Source organism: Bos javanicus, chromosome 6, assembly GCF_032452875.1.
Source record: "Bos javanicus breed banteng chromosome 6, ARS-OSU_banteng_1.0, whole genome shotgun sequence".
Classification (NCBI taxonomy): Eukaryota; Metazoa; Chordata; class Mammalia; order Artiodactyla; family Bovidae; genus Bos; species Bos javanicus.
Window position 1 is genome coordinate 72085120 of NC_083873.1, and position 23247 is coordinate 72108366.

General features: G+C 38.2%; 2 protein-coding genes across 6 annotated transcripts in view; one reads left to right on the forward strand and one right to left on the reverse strand.

Annotated features, from left to right (window-relative positions):
- The window catches only part of PPAT (phosphoribosyl pyrophosphate amidotransferase), a 41219-nt gene that overhangs the window by 16668 nt on the left and 1304 nt on the right, over positions 1–23247 (reverse strand). The window contains exon 1 of one of the 3 annotated variants that reach the window (XM_061420252.1): positions 372–3439. The exons of the other annotated variants lie outside the window; for them this stretch is intronic. The gene's annotated coding sequence lies outside the window, so the exon portion shown is untranslated. Of the gene's footprint in view, positions 1–371; positions 3440–23247 lie in introns of those variants that run through there. 3 annotated transcript variants of the gene reach the window in all.
- Positions 1–23247, forward strand: part of PAICS (phosphoribosylaminoimidazole carboxylase and phosphoribosylaminoimidazolesuccinocarboxamide synthase) — a 47369-nt gene that overhangs the window by 602 nt on the left and 23520 nt on the right. Inside the window, exons 2-7 of one of the 3 annotated variants that reach the window (XM_061420243.1) lie at positions 4063–4149; positions 5635–6066; positions 9810–9899; positions 16598–16669; positions 17981–18046; positions 20546–20682. In XM_061420243.1, coding sequence (XP_061276227.1) covers positions 4063–4149; positions 5635–6066; positions 9810–9899; positions 16598–16669; positions 17981–18046; positions 20546–20682 — 884 coding nt within the window. The remainder of the gene's footprint in view (positions 1–4062; positions 4150–5634; positions 6067–9809; positions 9900–16597; positions 16670–17980; positions 18047–20545; positions 20683–23247) is intronic. The other 2 variants (XM_061420244.1, XM_061420246.1) reach the window with 2 other exon arrangements.

Genomic DNA, 23247 nt, shown 5'->3' on the forward strand with positions numbered 1-23247 from the left:
AAAAAAAAAACAAACACATTAAAATGGTACCAACTGTTAATGCCAACTGCTCCTTACTCATGTCTGATATGGTTTTTGGAAAATGGCTTGGGTTCTGAAAGTATTTTTAATCTTAATTTTATGAGTACTGAAAAAAATATATTAGGTATTGCTCAACTGTTGTTTTCCCAGGTCCAAAATAAGACAGAACTTTCTGCTCTATATTAATGTTCCCACTTGCCTAAATTGATAAACAAAAGCACTAAAATACTAGTAACTGATAAAAATGTCATTACTAGTTTAGAAGAACGTCTCCATTTTAACAGAAAGTAAAACAAATAGATTTGATAGGTTAAATTATTTATGTTTAAATGATTTAAATACTGACATACCTTGAGGATATTGTGCGTTGGGTTCTAGATCTCTGCAATAAAGCAAATATCCCAACAAAGCCAAGTCATACAGACTTTTTGGACAGGAAAGCCTGGCGTGCTGCCATGGGGTTGCAAAGAGTCGGATATGACTGACAGGCTGAACTGAACTGAGTGTATATAAAATTTATATTACACTATACTGTAGTCTAAAAAATTGTACATACCTTAATTAAAAAATACTTCATTGCTACAAAACACTAACTATCATTTGAGTTAACAGTGAGTTGTAGTAGTTTTCATTAAAAAAAAAAATTTATTTTGGCTGCACCAGGTCTTACTTGCTGCACTCATTATCTTTGATAGTTGCAGCATGTGAACTCTTAGTTTCGGCAGATGGGATCTAGTTCTCTGACCTGGGGTGGAACCAGTCCCCCAGCCACTGAACCACCAGAAGTCCCAGAGTTGCTATTTTTAGGGCAGAGTTGTTTAGTTCAAAATCTGTGCTGTTGTGTGTGCTGAGTTGTTCAGCTGTGTCAAAATCTGTGGTATCTACTGTCATTTCCCCCTTATATATGGTATAATCTACTACCTCTTCCCTGCTGCACAGCTTGTAGGGTCTTAGTTCCCGAACCAGGGACTGAACCTAGGCCCCAGCAGTGAAAGAGCCAAGGCCTAACCACTGGGACACCAGGGAATTTCCTACAACCAATTATTTTTTATGCAATTTAAAATGATCCCAGTAGGATAGACTACCAGAAGTTCAATTTCTGGTCAACGTGTAGGGTATGATTACTTTGAAACCTATTACTAAAGTAACTTCTTTCCAAAAGAACTGTACTTTAACAATGAAACTGTACCTTTTGTAGAAGGGGGGGTGGGGGGAGACTTTGCTGATTTAATAAATAATGGAGTATGCTCATCTGGGGCTTCCCTGGTGGCTCTGTGGTAAAGAATCTGCCTGCAATGCAGGAGACCAGGGTTTGATCCCTAATTGGGAAGATCCCTTGGAGAAGAAAATGGCAACCCACTCCAGTATTCTTGCCTGGAGAATTCCATGGACAGAGGAGCTTGGTGGGCTACAGTCCATGGGGTCACAAAGAGTTGGACACGACTGAGCGACTAACACTTATTTACTTACTACGCTAATCTAATAAATGCATAGCCACATATAACAGTGTATGCACTCAATAACTGTTTACTTTGCATTTGTTTAATTAAAAGTGCTGTGGAACATTTTATATATATTTATTCAATTTTATGAACTGACTGTTCATGTCAGTTAAGGTCTTAGAAAAATTTGCATGACCTCCTTTCACCTTACAATTTTGGCTGATTTTTATTTCACCCACAAAAATCAAAAGTTTTAACACAGTCAAATAGCTTCTTTTCTAAGGCTTTAAGTGAAGTGAAGTGAAAATCGCTCAGTCATGTCTGACTCTTTGCGACCCCATGGACCATACAGTCCATGAAATTCTCCAGGCAAGAATATTGGAGTGGGTAGCCTTTCCCTTCTCCAGGGAATCTTGCCAACCCAGGGATCAAACCCAGAGCTCCCACATTGCAGGCGGATTGTTTACCAGCTGAGCCACAAGGGAAGCCCTTCTAAGACTTAGAGAGCCCTTCTTTCTCCAATTCTGATTCATTTATGACATCTGGTTTTTCCAAGGTGGAACCAGCAGAATTTTTATTGGTGTATGGTAAAAAGAAGGCAAGGAAATGAATGTGTGTTTTCTACTGTTGGGATCAACCTGTTTCATGCAAGTGGTCCTCTTTCAAGGACAGAGGATCTGGTCCCTTTTGTTAGGTAGCAGGTAGCCTGACTAAGCCTTGGGAAAGGACTCTAAGAGGCTTCATCTTCTAAAAACTATAATCATCCTCAATCTCAGAATACCTTTGGCCTACTGCTTCTGTATCACATTCCTTCAATGACCAATTTCCACTCTTTCCCTTTTCTTACTGTATACAAATGCATTAAGAATAATGATTTAAGGGTTTCGATTTAAAATCTCCACCGTGTGGGTCCCCTGCACACAATTTTGGGATTCTTGCTAGGAACGATCAACCTGAGGAAAAAAAATTTCCTGAAGAAGGTGGAGAGAGGTATTTCTTTTTTGCCCCCACCTGTATGTTCAGCTCTAAGACCTTTTCAACAAACAGAAGCAGGCCCTAAAGCAGATAAAAGAATAGTAAGCCCTACCTTTCTTTGCTGTTCTCATCAAGCTCAGTCAATAAATTACCTGAGGATGTCAGTATCTTTTCTTCTTCTCTCTAAAGAGAGTTCTTATGTAATTTAAGATTTTTATTTTCCATATTCCCAACTAAATCAAAAACATTCCCTAACTGCAACTTAGCCTCAAATAATTGTGAAACTCAACTTTAAAATGACGATTTTTAAAATCATGTGCATGTGCTTTGTGCTAAGTCGCTTCAGTCATGTCTGACTCTGTGTGACTCCATGGACTGTAGCCCACCAGGCTCCCCTGTCAAATGGGATTCTCAAGGCAAGAATACTGGAGTGGGTTGCCATGCCCTCCTCCAGGGGATCTTCCCAACCCAGGGATTGAACCCATGTTTCTTATTGTCTCCTGTACTGGCAGGTGGGTTCTTTACCACTAGTGCCACCTGGGAAGCCCTTTTAAATTTATGTAACTCTGCCACTTTAATTGAATTACGGGCTTCCTTTGTAGCTCAGTCGGTAAAGAATCTGCCTGCAATGTAGGAGACCTGGGTTTGATTCCTGGGTCGGGAAAATTCCCTCAAGAAGGATATGGCAACCCACTCTAGTATTCTTTCCTGGAGAATCCCATGGACAGAGGAGCCTGGTAGGTTCCCAGTTCATGGGGTTGCAAAAGTAGGACACAACTTAGCGACTAAACCATCATGCCACTTGAAATCATTGAGACTTCCCTTATTTTTCACTTTTCTCTTTTAATGTAAGAATCCCCAATATAATCTTTAAGATGATAAACAGTATTCCTTTTCTTATTCTTTAATGGAATACCTTGTAATTATAGTGGTAAATAGTGATTTTAAATGAATGTTTATGATATTAAAATCATACCTAACATTTGATCTCATTCATGTAAAATATAATGCTAATTCTGTTAGTAAAACAGCATTAGAAAAACATGGGAGAAGGCAATGGCACCCCACTCCAGTATTCTGGAAAATCCCACGGACGGAGGAGCCTGGTGGGCTGCAGTCCATGGGGTCGCCAAGAGTTGGACACGACTGAAGCGACTTAGCAGCAGCAGCAGAAAAACATATAGAAATGATATAATCAAGAAGGGACATCTTCATCTTTTAAGCTTGGCAGGGTTCTTTTACTTTATCACATTGCAGGATTTCTCTTTCACATTACAGTATCACTTAAAGGGCCTACTATGTTGAGGCACCTAAAATACAAAAATGAAAAAATATCTCACTTTAAAGACATAGTTTAACTTGAAAACTAACTGTGACCATCCTCAGAAAGTTCAATGCTTGGGGATGCTCAAAATGTCAGAACAGAGTGGAGGAAGTTAGATTTTTCTTTATATATATAGATATTTAAACCATATTATACCACTATTTTAAAAAACATCTATCATAAATCTATGCTCCTTCATGAATATGATCACATTCAACTAAAACTATTAGTGTTATCAGTTGTTAATCCAATTTTAATTTTCCTTGGCACTTATTTCTAAAAGTAATTCTCTCTTTTCAGGCAAAATGTCAGTTACATCAGAAGACAAGGAAGACATCTCAGGAAATCCTTTACTTTTGGTTTCTCAAGTCAGACCAATGGAACTAGGTAGGTCTGGTACAGGCTGCTCAAAAATATAATGAAACTGATCTATATCAAATTGGAAAGTAAGACTGACATCAAATCTGAGAAAATGGGTAATTTTTTCCTGGTAGAAATACTTTGGAAATATTAGCTTCAAATCCCCAGTCTTTATGCTTTAAATATAGTAAGGAATCTGATGGCCAAAATTACACATAGTAAGTGTGGTACTTAATATTTGATGAGCATATGACTTCAGCTATCCTGGAGGCTAAGAAAAGTAGAACTTTACATATGAAAGTAAATAATATAAAATCCATAATGAAGTCAAGGATGATTTTATTCACCCAAAAAGTCAACATAAGTCCCATTCTTGCTTATAAATTCTTACTGCAAGTTAATGCAAGTGAGGAAAAGTGCTCACTTGATTTAAGATGAAAAACATCTTAAATTTAAAACATCTTTAAAAATTTTTTAAATAAGAACATCTTAAAATTAAATTAACATTTAAGATGAAAACCATCTTAAAACAAAGACATTAAACACAGCACAAAATAAAACACCTCCGTACCCAGGTAAATACTATGGTATTCTTTTTTTAATGACTAATGTTATAGATGCTGAGGTCCAAACCACCTTTTTATTAAACATGAAATCTGAGTAAAATAATATGGTTGTGAAATAACTAATATAATGTCAAGAAATGTCTTTATCATAAAATGAGTTGCAAAACTGTGCAGAGATCTAACACAAAGTTATTAAAGGATTTATAACTAAGTGGAGACATTCTGCCTAATGCATTATGAAATTTCTGGCACATTTCATTAAAAGGATATAATACTTCTCTTAAAATGGCATTTGGTCTTTAACCAATGGGACATCTTTTATATTCACAAAGAGTTAAGAAGCACCGATTATTAATGTGCTTCTTCTAAGTCCTTCATTCATGAATAGTCTTGGCTCTCAATCCTGAACTGCACACTAGAATCACAATCTGGGAATAAAGGATGGGGGCAGTAGTGTATAAAGGCTTCCCCAGGAGATTCTGACATGGAGCAAATAGAAATCATTAGATACAGAAAAGGCATGGGGAGGAAATAAATTGCTCACACTTATGGAAAAATTGTCTTCAACAAGCTGTTTTATACATAATTATATTGCTTTAAAGAAGTAAATATTACAAAATTATATATTCAACTTTTGCTATACACTGACATTAATCCCATATACTAAAGGAGCAGAATGGAAGAGAAAGAAATGCTAAAGAAGAAAGATGATCAAGATGTAACTAATTAAAAATACAACTTTATTAAACTCAGTCACCATCACAATAAGGAACAGATTCACGTTCTGTACTTTGATTTCCCAACTAGTTTAAGACAAAAGCTACATTATAATTTGCATTCCATTTCCCATAGAGAAAATTACTGTCTTTAATAATGTTGCGTCCAATTATTTATCTTGTCTGATATATGTAAGCCATATATCCCTTTTCCTCCCCACCCAATACAGGTGACTCTACAGCAATAATGGAACCCCCTAGTAATTCAACTGTCATTCCAACTGTAGCAAATGAAGGAGGAAAACACTGGACTGTGCCAGAAGTCAGGGCTCTAATAGGCATCTGGTCTGATCAAGGAATACAACAACAACTAGAGGGAACAATGAGAAATAAAAGGATATTTGAACAAATTGCTGCCAAGCTTCAGAAACTTGGAATAGAGAGAGATTGGAAGCAGTGCAGAACAAAGTACAAAAACTTAAAACATGAATACAAGATTGTAAGAATGGCTAGAGACCTAGGCATGGCTAAAAGCATGAAGTTTTTTACTGAGTTGGATGCTATCCTGGGACACAAGAAAACAGAAAACTCACAACAGGAATGCCAAGATGAAGAGCAAGCCACAGGATGTGCCCATGTAAAGATGGAAGAGGATCAGACAGGTAGGAAAGCAAAGAAAAGTAATCTTAACATCATGCTACCATATAGAAAAAGGTCAATAACCTGAATATAGTCTAAGGTAAATGGCAACCCACTCCAGTGTTCTTGCCTGGAAAATCCCATGGACGGAGGAGCCTGGTGGGCTGCCGTCTATGGGGTTGCACAGAGTCGGACACGACTGAAGTGACTTAGCAGCAGCAGTCTAAGGTAAATAGGTTTTACTAAATGAGATTCAACAAGCTAACTGCTCAATTTATCATGAAACAGATTTCATGCAAATTTGATCAGAACACAGAATGGTACAGAGTTATACAAAACAAGGAAAGAAAATTGAATTTCTAGAAGTTTAAAAAGACCAGTTTTACAGAAGCTAAAATAAAATTCTTGATGGCAGAAATTTAAAAAAATTTTTCATATCAGTTGTGGTAAAATTGTGAGTTAACAGAAAAAGTGCATTGAAAAACTCAGAAAAATACAAAACCTGTGACCTGTGAGAATGTGAGTTCTCTGAGGACACATCATAAAATTCTTCAAAATGAGTTTAACCTAAAGAATTGAGATGCAATTTACACAAAGACATGACTGCATGAAATAAACTGCATGCGTTCTAGCCAGGAGTCAGGAAGTACAAGTTCTACCTCAGTCTCTGTGGAACTCTGAACTCAGGAGTGCCTCCTTCAGATTTGCTATGTAAAATGGTGGAATGGATGAAATGTTATTAAAGACTTCAAGTGGCCACAATGTTTCTAGATCTTAATATCAGCCTTAAATGACATAGTCTTAATTCTTTATTTTTATTCCTAATTAGAGGATAATTACTTTACAATATGATGATAGTTTCTGCCATACATCAACATGAATGAAGTCCTAATTCCTAAAAGTATGAGTGGGAAAAAGAGGGAAATGACAAAAAGTTAGGATTGGGAAATGGTGGTGAGAAGTCCTAAAATGTTTCATTACAAAACAAGGAAAGAAACTGGTCTGCTAGAAAACTATACATCTCCTCCATTGAAATTAAAATGTAAAATAACTAGTGATCAAGTAGCCCAAAAGCAATGGCATGATTGTGTTCACACAGTAACTACTGGAGATGCAGGTGAACATAATCTTGTCAGTTTTATGTCAAGACCTAGTTCAGTTCAGTCAGTCAGTCAGTTCAGTCGCTCAGTTGTGTCCGACTCTGCGACCCCATGAATCGCAGCACGCCAGGCCTCCCTGTCCATCCAACTCCCGGAGTTCACTCAGACTCACGTCCATCAAGTCAGTGATGCCATCCAGCCATCTCATCCTCTGTTGTCCCCTTCTCCTCCTGCCCCCAATCCCTCCCAGCATCAGAGTCTTTTCCAATGAGTCAACTCTTCACATGAGGTGGCCAAAGTACTGGAGTTTCAGCTTTAGCATCATTCCTTCCAAAGAAATCCCAGGGCTGATCTCCTTCAGAATGGACTGGCTGGATCTCCTTGCAGTCCAAGGGACTCACAAGAGTCTTCTCCAACACCACAGTTCAAAAGCATCAATTCTTCGGCACTCAGCTTTCTTCACAGTCCAACTCTCACATCCATACATGACCACAGGAAAAACCATAGCCTTGACTAGACGAACCTTTGTTGGCAAAGTAATGTCTCTGCTTTTGAATATGCTATCTAGGTTGGACATAACTTTTCTTCCAAGGAGTAAGCGTCTTTTAATTTCATGGCTGCAATCACCATCTGCAGTGATTTTGGAGCCCAAAAAAGAAAGTCTGACACTGTTTCCACTGTTTCCCCATCTATCTGCCATGAAGTGATGGGACCAGATGCCATGATCTTCGTTTTCTGAATGTTGAGCTTTAAGCCAACTTTTTCACTCTCCTTTTTCACTTTCATCAAGAGGCTTTTGAGTTCCTCTTCACTTTCTGCCATAAGGGTGGTGTCATCTGCATATCTGAGGTTATTGAGATTTCTCCCGGCAATCTTGATTCCAGCTTGTGCTTCTTCCAGCCCAGCGTTTCTCATGATGTACTCTGCATAGAAGTTAAATAAGCAGGGTGACAATATACAGCCTTGACGTACTCTTTTTCCTATTTGGAACCAGTCTGTTGTTCCATGTCCAGTTCTAAAGGTTGCTTCCCTACCTGCATATAGGTTTCTCAAGAGGCAGGTCAGGTGGTCTGGTATTCCCATCTCTTTCAGAATTCTCCACAGTCTACTGAGATCCACACAGTCAAAGGCTTTGGCATAGTCAATAAAGCAGAAATAGATGTTTTTCTGGAACTCTCTTGCTTTTTCAATGGTCCAGCAGATGTTGGCAATTTGATCTCTGGTTCCTCTGCCTTTTCTAAAACCAGCTTGAACATCTGGAAGTTCACGGTTCACGTATTGTTGAAGCCTGGCTTGGAGAATTTTGAGCATTACTTTACTAGCGTGTGAGATGAGTGCAATTGTGCAGTAGTTTGAGCACTCTTTGGCATTGCCTTTCTTTGGGATTGGAATGAAAATTGACCTTTTCCAGTCCTGTGGCCACTGCTGAGTTTTCCAAATTTGCTGGCATACTGAGTGCAGCACTTTCATAGCATCATCTTTCAGGATTTGAAATACCTCCACTGGAATTCCATCACCTCCACTAGCTTTGTTCATAGTGATGCTTTCTAAGGTCCGCTTGATTTCACATTCCAGGATGTCTGGCTCTAGGTGAGTGATCACACCATTGTGATTATCTTGGTCATGAAGATCTTTTTTGTATAGTTCTTCTGTGTATTCCTGCCACTTCCTTCTTAATATCTTCTGCTTCTGTTAGGTCCATACCATTTCTGTCCTTTATTGAGCCCATCTTCGCATGAAATGTTCCCTTGGTATCTCTAATTTTCTTGAAGAGATCTCTAGTCTTTCCCATTCTGTTGTTTTCCTCTATTTCTTTGCATTGATCGCTGAGGAAGGCTTTATCTCTTCTTGCTATTCTTTGGAACTCTTCATTCAGAGTTCCAAACTCTGCTTATATCTTTCCTTTTCTCCTTTGCTTTTCACTTCTCTTCTTTTCACAGCTATTTGTAAGGCCTCCTCAGACAGCCATTTTGCTTTTTTGCATTTCTTTTCCATGGGGATGGTCTTGATCCCTGTCTCCTATACAATGTCACAAACCTCCAACCATAGTTCATCAGGCACTCTATCAGATCTAGTCCCTTAAATCTATTTCTCACTTCCATTGTATAATCATAAGGGATTTAATTTAGGTCATACCTGAATGGACTTCCCTGATGGCTCAGATGGTAAAGTGTCTGTCACAATGCAAGAGACCTGGGTTTGATCCCTGGGTTGGGAAGATTCCCTGGAGAAGGAAATGGCAACCCACTCCAGTACTCTTTCCTTGAAAATCCCATGGACAGAGGAGCTTGGTGCAGGCTACTGTCCATGGGGTCGCAAAGAGTCGGGCACGACTGAGCGACTTCACTTTCACTGAATGGTCTAGTGGTTTTCCCTACTTTCTTCAATTTCAGTCTGAATTTGGCAATAAGGAATTCATGATCTGAGCCACAGTCAGCTGCTGGTCTTGTTTTTGTTGACTGTATAGAGACTTATAACACCACATGTTTAGTGACCTAAGACTAAAATATGTTTAAGGATGGGAATCTAATTACAGAAAAATAAACAACCACAGTTTTTAGTATCAAGTTCACTCTAAAAGGGAAAATACTATATTAGAGCTTAAAACATAGTTCTAAAAGTAAATAAAAAAACACACCACCATATATCCCACTGTATTTATACAGTTATTGCTGGAGATGCAGCTGAAGATGCCTTGGTCAGTAATATGTCAGGAGACTTAACAGAGACAGATATGAGACAAAGCCCTTGCACAGGTAAAACAATATTCTTGTTTTTATGTGTGTGTGTATGTAATGAAATACATGTTATTATAAGATGCTGCTGCTGCAGGTTGTGTCCCTCCCAAACTCATATGTTGAAACCCTAATCCCCACTGTTACTACATTTGGAGATGGCCTTTGGGAGAAAATTAGGTTTAGATGAGGTCATAAGGGTGAGGCCTGCAGTATTATGATGGTTGAATATACTTATATACATTGGGCTTCCCAGGTGGCTAAGTGGTAAAGAAGCCGCCTGCCAGTGCAGCAGAGGCAAAAGATGTCGGTTTGATCCCTAGGTCAAGATGATCCCCTGGAGGAGGGCAGAGAAACCGACTCCAGTATTCGTGCCTGGAAAAATCTCAGTCAGAGGAGCCTGGCGGGCTATAGTCCATAGTGTTGCAAAGAGTTGGACATGACTGAACGCACACACACCCATTATATACATTATATAATAGCCACAACATCTAACGTGTTATTATAAGAACATATACAAGTATGTTATAACATTATACAGTATTGTTGGATAATATTCACATTTCCAAAATGCAGAAATGGAAGGTGGAAATTATTAATGACAGTGAAGGTCCCTGTGGCTGCTGTTCATAGCAGCATCGGCATCATCTAGGAACTCATTCAAAATGCAAATTCTTGGGCCCCCTCCGGAACCAGAAATTTGGAGTGAGTTCCAGCAGTTCCGTATGTATTTAAGGTGATTCTGATACATGTTGAAGTTTGAGAACCACTGCCCTGTGGTATAGGGCACTTAGGGGATGCAGAGTGTGCTTCCTCTCTGATAGTTTGCCTTTTAGACAAAATTGAGGCAAGGAGGGTGACCCAGCTTCTAAGCAGAAGCCTAGCCGTCATAGACCTTGTGCTAGTCTTTCAGTCCAAAGCTTCATGCAGCACTGAAAAGTTTAAAAACCAATTCTGATCCCAAAACCAGGTGCCCCACGGTCTTGGCAAACTTCACGTTAAAAGCTCAATGGAAGAAAAGGAAAGCGGCTAGAACACTCAGTGACAGGTGAAAATGGAGAGAAATTAAGGCGACTAACCAAACAGGAATGTGCAGCTGACTAGTGGGACAACAAGGTAAAGAAAACTCTGTGCTCCTAAGGATTCTAAAGGAGTAACTGCAATGACCCTTTGTCACTGGAAGTTAAAATCAGATTACCACATACAGTGTTTAATAAGAAAGAAAGGTTTCCATGAAAAAAGTTTAAAAACTTTAGAATATCTTTCTCATTTTTAAATCTTAAAATTTTTTTAAAGATTTTTCCAAAAAAATTCAGAAGATTAAAGCTCATTAGTCCTCTGGAGAGCTCATTTAAATACAACACCTCAGTATAACTTCTTTTATGTAGAAGGAAAATATTAAGCCAGATGTAAACTGACAGGTTTTAAAAATGGTACATTTACATGTTAATATGGAATATATCTAGAAAATATGAAACAGGATGTTTACAGTCATTTTAGAAACAACAGTACTTTAAACTTTCAAATGAATATAAAAGTAAAGGTATAAACCCACATAGATCCCAGCAGCTAAATATGTAAGAAAACACTTTATATATACTTCATGATGCACAAGTTGCTAGTCCACTACTTGGAAGACTGTTATGTTAAGCTTAAAGACATGGATATCTATCTTTAGAAAAAATCAGGTCAATAGGTAGAGGTCAGCTCATTTTATTTTTATGTGCTTAGTTGCTCAGTCATGTCTGACTCTGCAAACCCATGGACTGTAGTCTGCCAGGCTCCTCTGTCCATGAGGATTCTCTAGGCAAGAATACTAGAGTGGGTTGCCATGCCCTCCTCCAGGGGATCTTCCCAACCCAGGAATCGAACCCAGGTCTCTCTCATTGCAGATGGATTATTTACCATCTGAGCCACCAGGGAAGCCTATTTCGTTTTTACATTTTACTAATAAATATTGTTATCAGAGTTGTCATTGCTCCAATATTGTTAACATTCACTCTTCGTCATAAAACTGATCTCCCCAAAAGTAACACTTTACTATCTTAAAAGTATACTAAGCTGCTTCTTCTTCTTCTTCTTTTTTTTTTTTTGTATTTCAAGTAAAAATTCAGCTAGAGCTGTGGACCTCCACATTCCAGATAACTAACTAGTTTCCAACTTAGAACCCCTGGAGATTTTGGTTTAGTATTATGTTGTAGAGTGGATTCAAGCTCCTGTATTTTTAGAGAAGATCATCAAGCATAGCCAAGGTGTCATGTTTTTAGAAAATAAGACCAGCAGAGGGCTGAAAAGAGTAACACATAAGATTCAATTTGATTCCAGTCGGGAGAAAATTAGCTACTTCGAGTAAATTATCACTTAAAAAATGTATGACCAATGAAATAAGCAGCAGCTAATCACTGGGAATTACCATAGAACACTCAGGCTCTATTACAGTAAGTAAAAGGAAATGATATCTTGGTATCTCTAATTTTCTTGAAGAGATCTCTAGTCTTTCTCATTCCATTGTTTTCCTCCGTTTCTTTGCAAAGTGAAGGCTTTCTTATCTCTCCTTGCTATTCTTTGGAACTGTCCATTCAGATGGGCATATCTTTCCCTTTCTTCTCTGCCTTTCTTTTCTCTTCTTTTCTCAGCTATTTGTAAGGTCTCCTCAGACTACCATTTTGCCTTCTTGAAAATTTCTTTTTATTTAGGAAGGTTTGATCCCAGCCTCCTGTACAATGTTAGAAACCTCCGTCCATTGTTCTTGAGGCACTCTGGCTATGAGATCTAATCCCTTGAATCTATTTGTCACTTCCACTGTATAATCATAAGGGATATGACTTATGTCATAGCCAAATGGCCTAGTATGTTTCCCTACTTTCCTCAATTTAAGCCTGAATTTTACAATAAGCAGCACATAATCTGAGCCACAGTCAACTCCTGTTCTTGTTTTTGCTGACTATATAGAGCTGCTCCATCTTTGGCTGCAAAAATAATCAATCTGATTTCAGTGTCGACCATCCAGTAATGTCCATGTGTAGAGTCATCTCTTGTGTTGTTGGAAGAATGTGTTTGCTACAATCAGTGAGTTCTCTTGGCAAAACTCTGTTAGCCTTTGCCCTGCTTCAATCTGTACTCCAAGGCCAAACTTGCCTGTTACTCCAGGTATTTCTTGACTTCCTACTTTTGCATTCCAATCCTCTATGATGAAAAGGACATTTTTTTTGGTGTTAGTTCTAGAAAGCCTTGTAAGTCTTCATAGAACCATTCTACTTCAGCTTCTTCAGCTTTAGTGGCTGGGGCATAGACTTGGACTTCTGTGATGCTGAATGCCTTGCACTGGAAATGAACTGAGATTATTCTGTCATTTTTGTGATTGTACCCAAGTACTGTATTTTGAACTCTTTCACTATGAGGACTAATCCATTTCTTCTAAGGGATTCTTGCCCACAGTAGTAGATATAATGGTTATCTGAATTAGATTTGCCCATTTGTTCACTGATTTTTCAATTCCTAATTGACTCCTAAAATCTATTCCTAAAATGATTTAAACGAGGTAGAATACTTCAATACCTTGGTAATCAGGCCAAAGTCACTGCTTTCTAGTATAAGACAGTCACAGGCAGATCAACTCTGGCTCCAAGCGGTGGTTTGTTGTTGTTCAGTCACTAAGTCATGTCTGACTCTTTGCAACCCCAGAGATGGGCACATATATTCTATTAGAGGCCACTCTTATCATCAGTCCAAAAATCCTATGTGAAAGGCTACATGGCTCTTTTTAGAATAATCAAAAGGAAAAGAGTTTTATTTTCCTTTTGGCTGTAGTAAAATGTATTTCCAAAATTAAAATATTCACTATCCTGGCAATTTAACAAAAATTAGCAACATGATGGCCAGCAGAGGGCATTCAAATATCTATTGTTAGTATCTCAGGTGTGCCAAGCATCTTGTTTTCTCCAATTCATTTATTTCTTTTAATAGACTGAAGATTCATCTGTAGTTTTCTTTAAAATGGAATATTTAATTACTTCTGTATATTTTGCATACATTTGAATAATCTTAGGAGTAAAACTGTGCTCACTTTGCAACCCCATGGACTGTGGCCTGCCAAGCTACTCTGTCTATGGGGTTTTCCAGGGAGAAATACTAGAGTGGGTTGCCATTTCCTCCTCCAGGGGATCTTCCTGACCCAGGGATTGAACCTGTGTCTCCTGCATGGCAGGAGATTCTTTACCACTGAGTCACCCAGGATGCCCAGCAGTAAAATTATTATATAAATTTATGTACTTTAGTCATATTAAACAACATTGAGAACTTTTAAAAAAGTAAAAAGCTCAGACATAGGTAAGCTGATAAATTTAAACAGTCTACTTGTTAATTTAAAAAGCATACTTTCTATAATTCTTACTGTTTATACTTTAATAATCTTTTAAAAAGCTGTGACAAAATAAAGCTTATGGCTGGTCTTTGCCCCTAGCTCCTGGCACAGAGTTTGAAAAATCTTTGGAATTTCTAATGGTAGAAGTGTCTTTTTGTTTTTTGTCTTAATGATAGAACTTAGTACATACTGCAAGTGCACACACACACATTCATAGATGAGTACAAACAAGATTCCTAAATCATACTGGGGGATTGTAACAATGTATCTTTGAATTAACAGAATATTATGGTTTATAAAATGTTGTTGTTTAGTCACTAAGTCATGTCCAACTCTTTGCAACCCCATGGACTGTAACAAGACTCCTCTGTCCATGGGATTTTCCAGGCAAGAATACTGGAGTTCGTTGCCATTTCCTTCTCCAGGGATCGAACCTGTCTCCTGCATTGGCAGATGGATTCTTTACCACTGAGCCATCACGGAAGGCAAAGTGTAGAAGGGATAGTTATTATTTCTTACAATTCCATGTGAATCTATAATTATCTCAATAAAATTTCAATTAAAAGACAAACAGTAGATTAGGGAGCCCCCGGTCGATGAAACACAAGCTGGAATCAGGATTGCTGGGAGAAATATCAATCTCAGCTATGCAGATGATACCACCCTTATGGCAGAAAGCAAAGAAGAACTAAAGAGTCTCTTGATGAAAGTGAAAGAGCAGAGTGAAAAAGTTGACTTAAAACTCAACATTCAGAAAAAGAAGATCATGGCATCCAGTCCCATCACTTCATGGCAAATAGATGGGGAAACAATGGCAACAGTGACAGACTTTATTTTTCTGGGCTCCAAAATCACTGCAGATGGTGACTGCAGCCATGAAATTAAAACACACTTGCTCCTTGGAAGAAAAGCCATGACAAACCTAGACAGCATATTAAAAAGCAGAGGTATTACTTTGCCAACAAAGGTCCGTCTAGTCAAAGCTATGGTTTTTCCAGTAGTCATGTATGGATATGAGAGTTGGACTATAAAGAAAAGCTTAGCGCCAAAGAATTAACGCTTTTGAACTGTGGTGTTGAAGACTCTTGAGAGTCCCTTGGACTGCAAGGAGATCCAACCAGTCCATCCTAAAGGAAATCAGTCCTGAATATTCATTGGAAGGACTAATGCTGAAGCTGAAACTCCAATACTTTGGCCACCTGATAGGAAGAACGGACTCATTTGAAAAGACCCTGATGCTGGGAAAGACTGAAGGCAGGAAAAGTGGACGACAGAGGATGAGATGGTTGGATGGCATCACCAACTCAATGGACAAGAGTTTGAGCAAGCTCTGGGAGTTGGTGATGGACAGGGAAGCCTGGCGTGCTGCAGTCCGTGGGGTTGCAAAGAGTCGGACATAACTGAGCTACTAAACTGAACTGAACTGATATGGCTCTAGAGCACAACCCGTCATTTGAAGTCTTGATATTGCTAGAAGCTAAACTTCATTCTAGTCTCCTGGTCCAAACATGTCCTTCATAAGAAGATGAGGTCCTACCCTGATGTACATCTTCACACACCCACTGCGGCAATATGTTTACAGCCCTCTATCTATACTTTTGCCTCAAGGTTTATTAATACAAACCATTGTCTAATTGTAGAATAATCATTGCAAGTAACTATATAGACACCTATACTTACTAACATAGAATTCTTTTTTAAAAATGTTCAGTGTATAGGGAAGTACAGCTGAGACAAAAGAACACTACCATAACATTGCTATACTTCAACATAGCAATCCAACATACACATAGGAGGAGGAGCTTTCCCCAAATTACCAACAGCGCGGTTGTAAACATCCTGAACATATACTGGTCCACCAGGACAAATTCCTGTTACATTCACCATTTTAAGTTCCTTAAAATGTTAATCACTGTCTGCTTAATACCTCAATATGAAGACTGCTAAAACCACTTTAGAGTCTTTTATTCCTTTACATGTAGTGCAATAAGGATTATTCTTAGTTACAATGAGGACTGAATGAAAAAAAGAGCTGTAAGAGCTCTTTGGCAAGCATTAAAATGTAACAGTGAAAGCTGTTAAGCAAATTAGGTCACAAAGCACTTTTATACTTTCAAACCAAGCTTCCTGCCTTGTGACTTTTAAGGCAGACTACTTTTCAACATTGTGTTGGTGGTGAATCCTCTAAGGCCATCTTCAAATCTGGTTCAAGATGGCAAATGTCCTTGGCTTTGAGGTTACACTTTTGATGCTGGGATCCAGGCTTATTACGTTTTCAGTGTAGTCTTCACCTGCTGAAGTGCATTAGGGTTCTGTGAACAACACTGAAACTACTACTGTCTTTGTTTTCTGACAGAGGAAGACACTGCAAGTAATGCCTCAGATGAGGTGGGCGGCCCCACAGCACCACACGGTATCCCTGGGTCAGGTAAGGGATCTAAATTGTTGAATTTTAAATGTTCTTTTGATTTTTAAAGTCTAATATATACCAGTTGAAGTAGTTATAGGGAAGATGTCTACTATAGATAATCCCAAAGGCCTCATTATATTGTATACCTGAGTTGGTAGAGTTTATGTAGGGGAGTAAAGAAATGTCTATTCCTACTTCTTACTAAAAAAAAAAAAAAATCTGTAAATACCAAGACACTCTGTATTCATAAATATGCAATCAAGGATACCTGTTGATGAAAAGCAGCTAAATTATTCTCACTAATATTGGGGGTTAATCTGTCTTATTTTAAAAACTTTGAATGTATGAAAAAAATTTTGATCCTCATATTGAAATTCTCAATGCTTTATGTCAGTCCAGTTTGCTTTAAATGAATGATACTGAAATACAGGATGTATCTAATAACTGTGAATCATATTGATTCATAGGAAATCATATTCCTTTAGAAGATGCTAAAAGTCATTTACAGATTATAATAGTGAGTGACACAGGCTGGAAAACACTGGTGTGACAAGGAGGTCAGAGCACTTATAAACATATGGTCTCATGAAAAAATTAAGCAAATGCTTGAAGGGGGCCACAAGAAATAAAGAAATATTTGAGGAAATTGCCAGAAGGTGAATGCAGTTTGGAATAGACAAGAGACTGGAAACAACGTCATACCAAATACATAAATTTTAAATTATGAATACAGAGTTTTACAAAAGAAAAATGTCAACCCTCAAAGAAAAATGAGATTTTATGAAGTTGATGGCCTCCTAAGACAACCATCTCTCAGAACTGCCAAATGGAAACAAGGTTACTATGTAATCTTGGACTTTTTAAGGTGAAAATTCTATAAACTTTCCTCTTTGCATTTAACTTAGCAAAAAATTCAATAATAAATTCCTAATACTATTTTATGTTCAAATGGCTCCCTAAATTATTATAAACCATATACCTATTAAGTCAAGAATTTCAATTTCTTTTCAAGTCTTTCCTAAAGATTTAGGAAAGTTTAGTACCAAAATCTGTAGAAGGCAATGGCAACCCACTCCAGTGTTCTTGCCTTGAGAATCCCAGGGACGGGGGAGCCTGGTGGGCTGCCATCGCTGGGGTCGCACAGAGTTGGACACAACTGAAGCGACTTAGCAGCAGCAGCAGCAACACCAAAATATTCCTAATTCTTAAACTCTTTCATCTGTCCAATCACTTAAATATTCTAACTGTAGAATACTTGAATGCTTGAAAACTAATGCAGTTTTAGACAATGTCATATAATGACTCTTTTCCTATGTTCTCTTGTTTAAGAATTATTTGAAAATCATACCAAAAACCCAAGAACTTTGAGCATCAAGAGAAAAGCACTTGAAGATGGTAAGAGTCTGAAATATGCCAACTTTTCCCACACTGATTAAAACTTCTGTAGCTTTTTCCTGATAGATGTTTATTCTTGTCCTTGACAAATCAAGACTATTGTTTATGAGCTGTGTGACAGCAAAAAATGCTGAAAAATCATTTCTTTCAGAGCTTATTAATAGTGAAAGTAACAAACAGAAACTTTCCCACCTCAAATTTCTGCACAATTATCTATCGTTAGCCTTTAAATTACACTTTTCTGTGACTGCCATTAGAATACTAGGATGTAAAAGGAAAACCCACACAAAGTAGTAAGTTCTGAATTTTGCTTTTCTCCAAAGGTAACTAACATGGCCATAACTTTTTAGTAATTCTACAAAAACTGAGAAGCCAGCTAATTATGAAGCTGTCATTCCAAACTGACCCATTATAAGTAACAGAAAAGGTTACTTATAATGTGGGTGCATGCTAAATGTCTTCAGTCATGTCTGACTCTGTGTGACCCTTTGACTGAAGCCCACCAGGCTCCTCTGTCCATGGGATTCTCCAGGCAAGAATACTGGAGTGGATTGCCATGCTCTCCTCCAGAGGATCTTCCTAACCCAGGGATCAAACCTGCATCTTTTACATCTCCTACATTGGCAGGCCTTCTTACCACTAGCACCACCTGGGAAGCCCAACCTAATATAGCATAAAGAAAAACAAAGACTATAAGAAAAGGCACTGGTCTGAGAAACAGAAAACCTAATTTTTCTAGTTTCTCTTTACCCTTAAAATTCAACATGGAGCAAATGACTGCATCTCTCTAGATTGCTAAAATAATCCAACTTTAGCATTTTATAGATTTATAATTGATCTAATTGTTTTGAGTTCACATAAATAGTTGAAGACCTCAGTTTTTACAAAGTGAAGACACCTGTGCACCTACCACTCAAATCAAGATATAAAACACTACCAGCACCCTAAAGACTCCCCCCCCCACTTCATTAATTATCCTGTTAGCCCCCATGCGTCCATGCTAAGTCGCTTCAGTTGTGTCTGACTCTATGTGACCCTATCGACTGCAGCCTGCCAGGCTCCTCTGTCCATGGAATTCTCCAGGCAAGAATATTGGAGTGGGTTTCCATGCCCTCCTCCAGGGGATCTTTCCAACTCAGGCATCGAACCCGCATCTCTTGCATCTCCTGCATTGACAGGTGGGTTCTTTACCACTAGCAGCACCTGGGAAGCCTGTTAGCCCTCGTAAAATTTATCAATGTTCATTACCATAGGCTAGTTTTATTAATAGAATCATACAATTGTCTTTTCCTTTAGTATGTATTTTGTAATGTCAAGCTTCTTTCACACAGCATTGTTTGAGAGTCATCCATGATTTTACTTGCAGCAGGAGTTTGTTCTTTTTTACTGCAATAAAATATTCCATAATAGGAACATACATCCCTCTACTTTCTCTATCCAATGTTCCCAGATTGGGGCTACTAAGAATAATGCTGCTATACAAATTCCTGTGCATGTCTCCCAATAAACATATGTATGCATCTCTGTTGAGTACACACCCAGGAGTGGGATGCAGGGTCACAGGGTATGCATATATCCAGGTAGTGTTCTAAGCACGTTATATATTAATACATTTAATCCCTACTACAACTCTCTGAGGTGAGTGATACCATGATTCCCATTTACAGAGGAGGAAATGGAGGCATGAACAAGTCTGCTCTGTTGCTCTACTGCCTCTCTGTGGGGGCAGGGACCATCAGCCTCGTATAGCACAGTATTCCTAGTGTCAACCACAGGGCCCTGCATACACACAGGACGAGCTCAACAAATATTTTTCGAATAAAATATTAGAGAATAGCAGGACTCCACTGTTCCCCAACCCTGCCCAACAACACTTATATCTCACGAAAGCTGAAAATTTTATTCTCCATTTTTTGACATAAATTACAAATCAGATGAGTTGCCTCATGTTTTCCTTCTCTCAATGCCCTTTAATGGATGTGTGACTGAAAAGGGAAACTGCTAAGGATTAACCACACGAAAGTATCATTCCCAATGCACTGACTTTGTGCACCGGATCTTTAAAATATACAAGCCTAGCCTAACAGGTGAGAAACAGAGTCAGAAATTAGGAGACTTTCCCAAGATCAAACTATTACTAGGAAACCTGGTAGACTTCAAGTCTTATGTTAAAGAGGCTGTTCCCAACACTTACCAGAACGACAAATCAGTAGTACCTTAAGATCCTTTGGGGGATAAGTCACTTTTCCAACTAAGGGAATGTAAAACACTAGAGGAATGTAACATGTTTGGCTATTATTTCTAAGAGATAAAAATCAAAAAAGTTAACCCCAGCCTTAATATGGCAATTCAAAGCAAGTTCTCTGATAATCTACTCCTGGGTTTCCCAACAAACTAAATGAAGACAACTGGGAACAAATTCCATAGGTTTGTCTGAGTGCATCCCTCCCCTCTACCTCCCAAGTGCCTTTCTAGTGATACGTTATATACTTTTTGCAGAACCAGCATCTGTATCTCTTAAGAAAACTGCTTCTGAGACCGCTGCAAATCAGCTTCCTCAAAGAACAACAGAACCAAAAGATTCTTCAGAATATTTTTGCAGTCAGGAGACTCCCTATGTGACCCAACTTCATCAGGTAAATGTCATAAATTTTTAGAAAAGGTATGAAAATGTTTACCAGTTGTAGGGTTCAGTTCCTAACACAGGAAAATGATAATTCACTTGAAGGGCATTTTTGTCCCCTAACTAACTAAGGAAAGGCTAACTAGCTGATACATGTGATAAACGTCTGAAATTTTAGTAATTCCTTTTACGGAATCTTCAAATATGTCCATGTCATTCTAGTCTCCATTAACTGGGACTGTGGTTTAAAGATAAAGATCTCTAATCTACAATGGGGTGTATGGTTTGTCCCAACTCTGCAAACCTCAGAACTCATTGATGTTTAAGCCCAAAAAAGTAATTGATTATATTTATCTGGCATGAACAAGCACACACACACAGCTTTATAGCTGAAGAGGACAACCAATTAGCTTAACACTGAAAATTCCCCCTGACAGAAAGCAGAGCTATGGTATAAATCTGCAAGCAGCCAGGCTACTAAAAAAGAAGGATTTCTGGATGAACCCATCTGGATTAAGCATCCAGTGCATGACTGTCTAGTAATTGATATTCCATTTGTTTTTATATATAAAATACATAACACCACAACATTCAGGGGTTCTGTCATCCCTGACACTAAATATCTATGCCTAAGAGAGAACCAAAAACAATGCAAAAGTGATAGACATTTTAGTTTCTAGAGCCTTCTGCAACAGATCACCACCTGCCAATGTACACTGTATATAACTAATTCTATATTAAATTATAATAACCCATCTAGGCTTCAAATTTTGACATTCCTTGATTTACTGTCAAATGAAAACATTTTTTGAAAATTTATTTTATTGAAGTACAGTTGACTTACAATGTTAATTTCTGCTGTACAGCAAAGTGATTCAGCTATATTTATAACAAACATTCTTTTTCATATTCTTTTCCATTATGGTATCACAAGATATGTAATATAGTGTCCTGTGCTATACAGGAGGACCATGTTGTTGTTATCCATTCCATTAAAAACATTCTTTCTTACTCTTTCACCCCCACAGCAGCAGATTTTATCTTCTAGACATAAAGAAGTTTCATATTCTTAGAATCAGTTTCCCTAATGTGTGAGGACTTTTGCTAATTTAAAATTGTGAATTGGATAGGATTATGGGCAAGAACCAGCACTCTCAAAGAATCTTAATGATTCTATGCCTGCTGCTGCTGCTGCTAAGTCACTTCAGTCGTGTCCAACTCTGTGGGACCCCATAGACAGCAGCCCACCAGGCTCCCCCGTCCGTGGGATTCTCCAGGCAAGAACACTGGAGTGGGTTGCCATTTCCTTCTCCATGCATGAAAGTAAAAAGTGAAAGCAAAGTCGCTCAGTCGTGTCCGACTCTTAGAGACCCCATGGACTGCAGACTACCAAGCTCCTCCGTCCATGGGATTTTCCAGGCAAGTATACTAGAGTGGGGTGCCATTGCCTTCTCCGGATCCTATGCCTACACAAGGAAAATTTAAATGGTTTTCCACTAATACCTTTCTTCTCCAGAAGCTATTGAGTTTTTTGCCACTGTTACTGAAAGTATCACAAGGTCAATCTTCAACACCACAGTTTAGCAAATACTTGCTCTGTCAAATAAGCAGCCTGATAGAATCCATTAGGTTTCCTCTATCATCATGTAGTAATCACATTTTTATTGCCCTTCAGTTCAGTTCAGTTCAGTTCAGTTCATTCGCCCAGTCGTGTCCAACTCTGCGACCCCATGAACCGCAGTACGCCAGGCCTCCCTGTCCATCACCAACTCCCGGAGTCCACCCAAACCCATGTTCATTGTGTCGGTGATGCCATCCAACCATCTTATCCTCTGTCGTCCCCTTCTCCTCCTGCCCTCAATCTTTCCCAGCATCAGGGTCTTTTCAAATGAGTCAGCTCTCCCCATCAGGTGGCCAAATGATCTCCACATCATTATCGCCCTTAGCTTGTATCAATATTATCTAATTTCATTAATTCTTTCACTTAAAAGCAACTGTAGAAAAGTGCATATAACTAGGAATAAAGTTATTCATAAAAAAAATTACCCTCCTTTTCTTTACACACACATTTAAATAGGAGATCTTGGGGATGAACTTTCTGAGTTAACTAAAAAAGTAAATAGTTAAAAAAAACCTCAAGGTCAGTCTCATATCTTCCTCACAGACCACCAGGCAACTCTAAAGATCCCTTGTGTTTGTACACCTCTTCCCATGACAGGATATCCAAAATAACTTCTCTGAAGAATGTTATAAACTCATGGTGTTATGGAGTACCATATGAATAGCTTTTAGTTTTTCCTTGGATTATATATATAATCCTCTCAATAACATAAATGTATTTTAAAATAAGATCTCTATTATGGTCAACCCACAGTTATCCAAAATTAATTCAAATTAAAAATATTCTTTTTGATTCATCCTAGAATTCTAAATTACTCTCAGCTTTTAGTAAACAAGGAATATACAAGATGTGAAACTCAAACCCAACTATTCTGGATCCTGAAAAAAGCAAAAAGCCTACTTCTACTTTAAGTTTGGTGGAGGTAAAGCTAATCATTTGGAATGCATTTATACATAT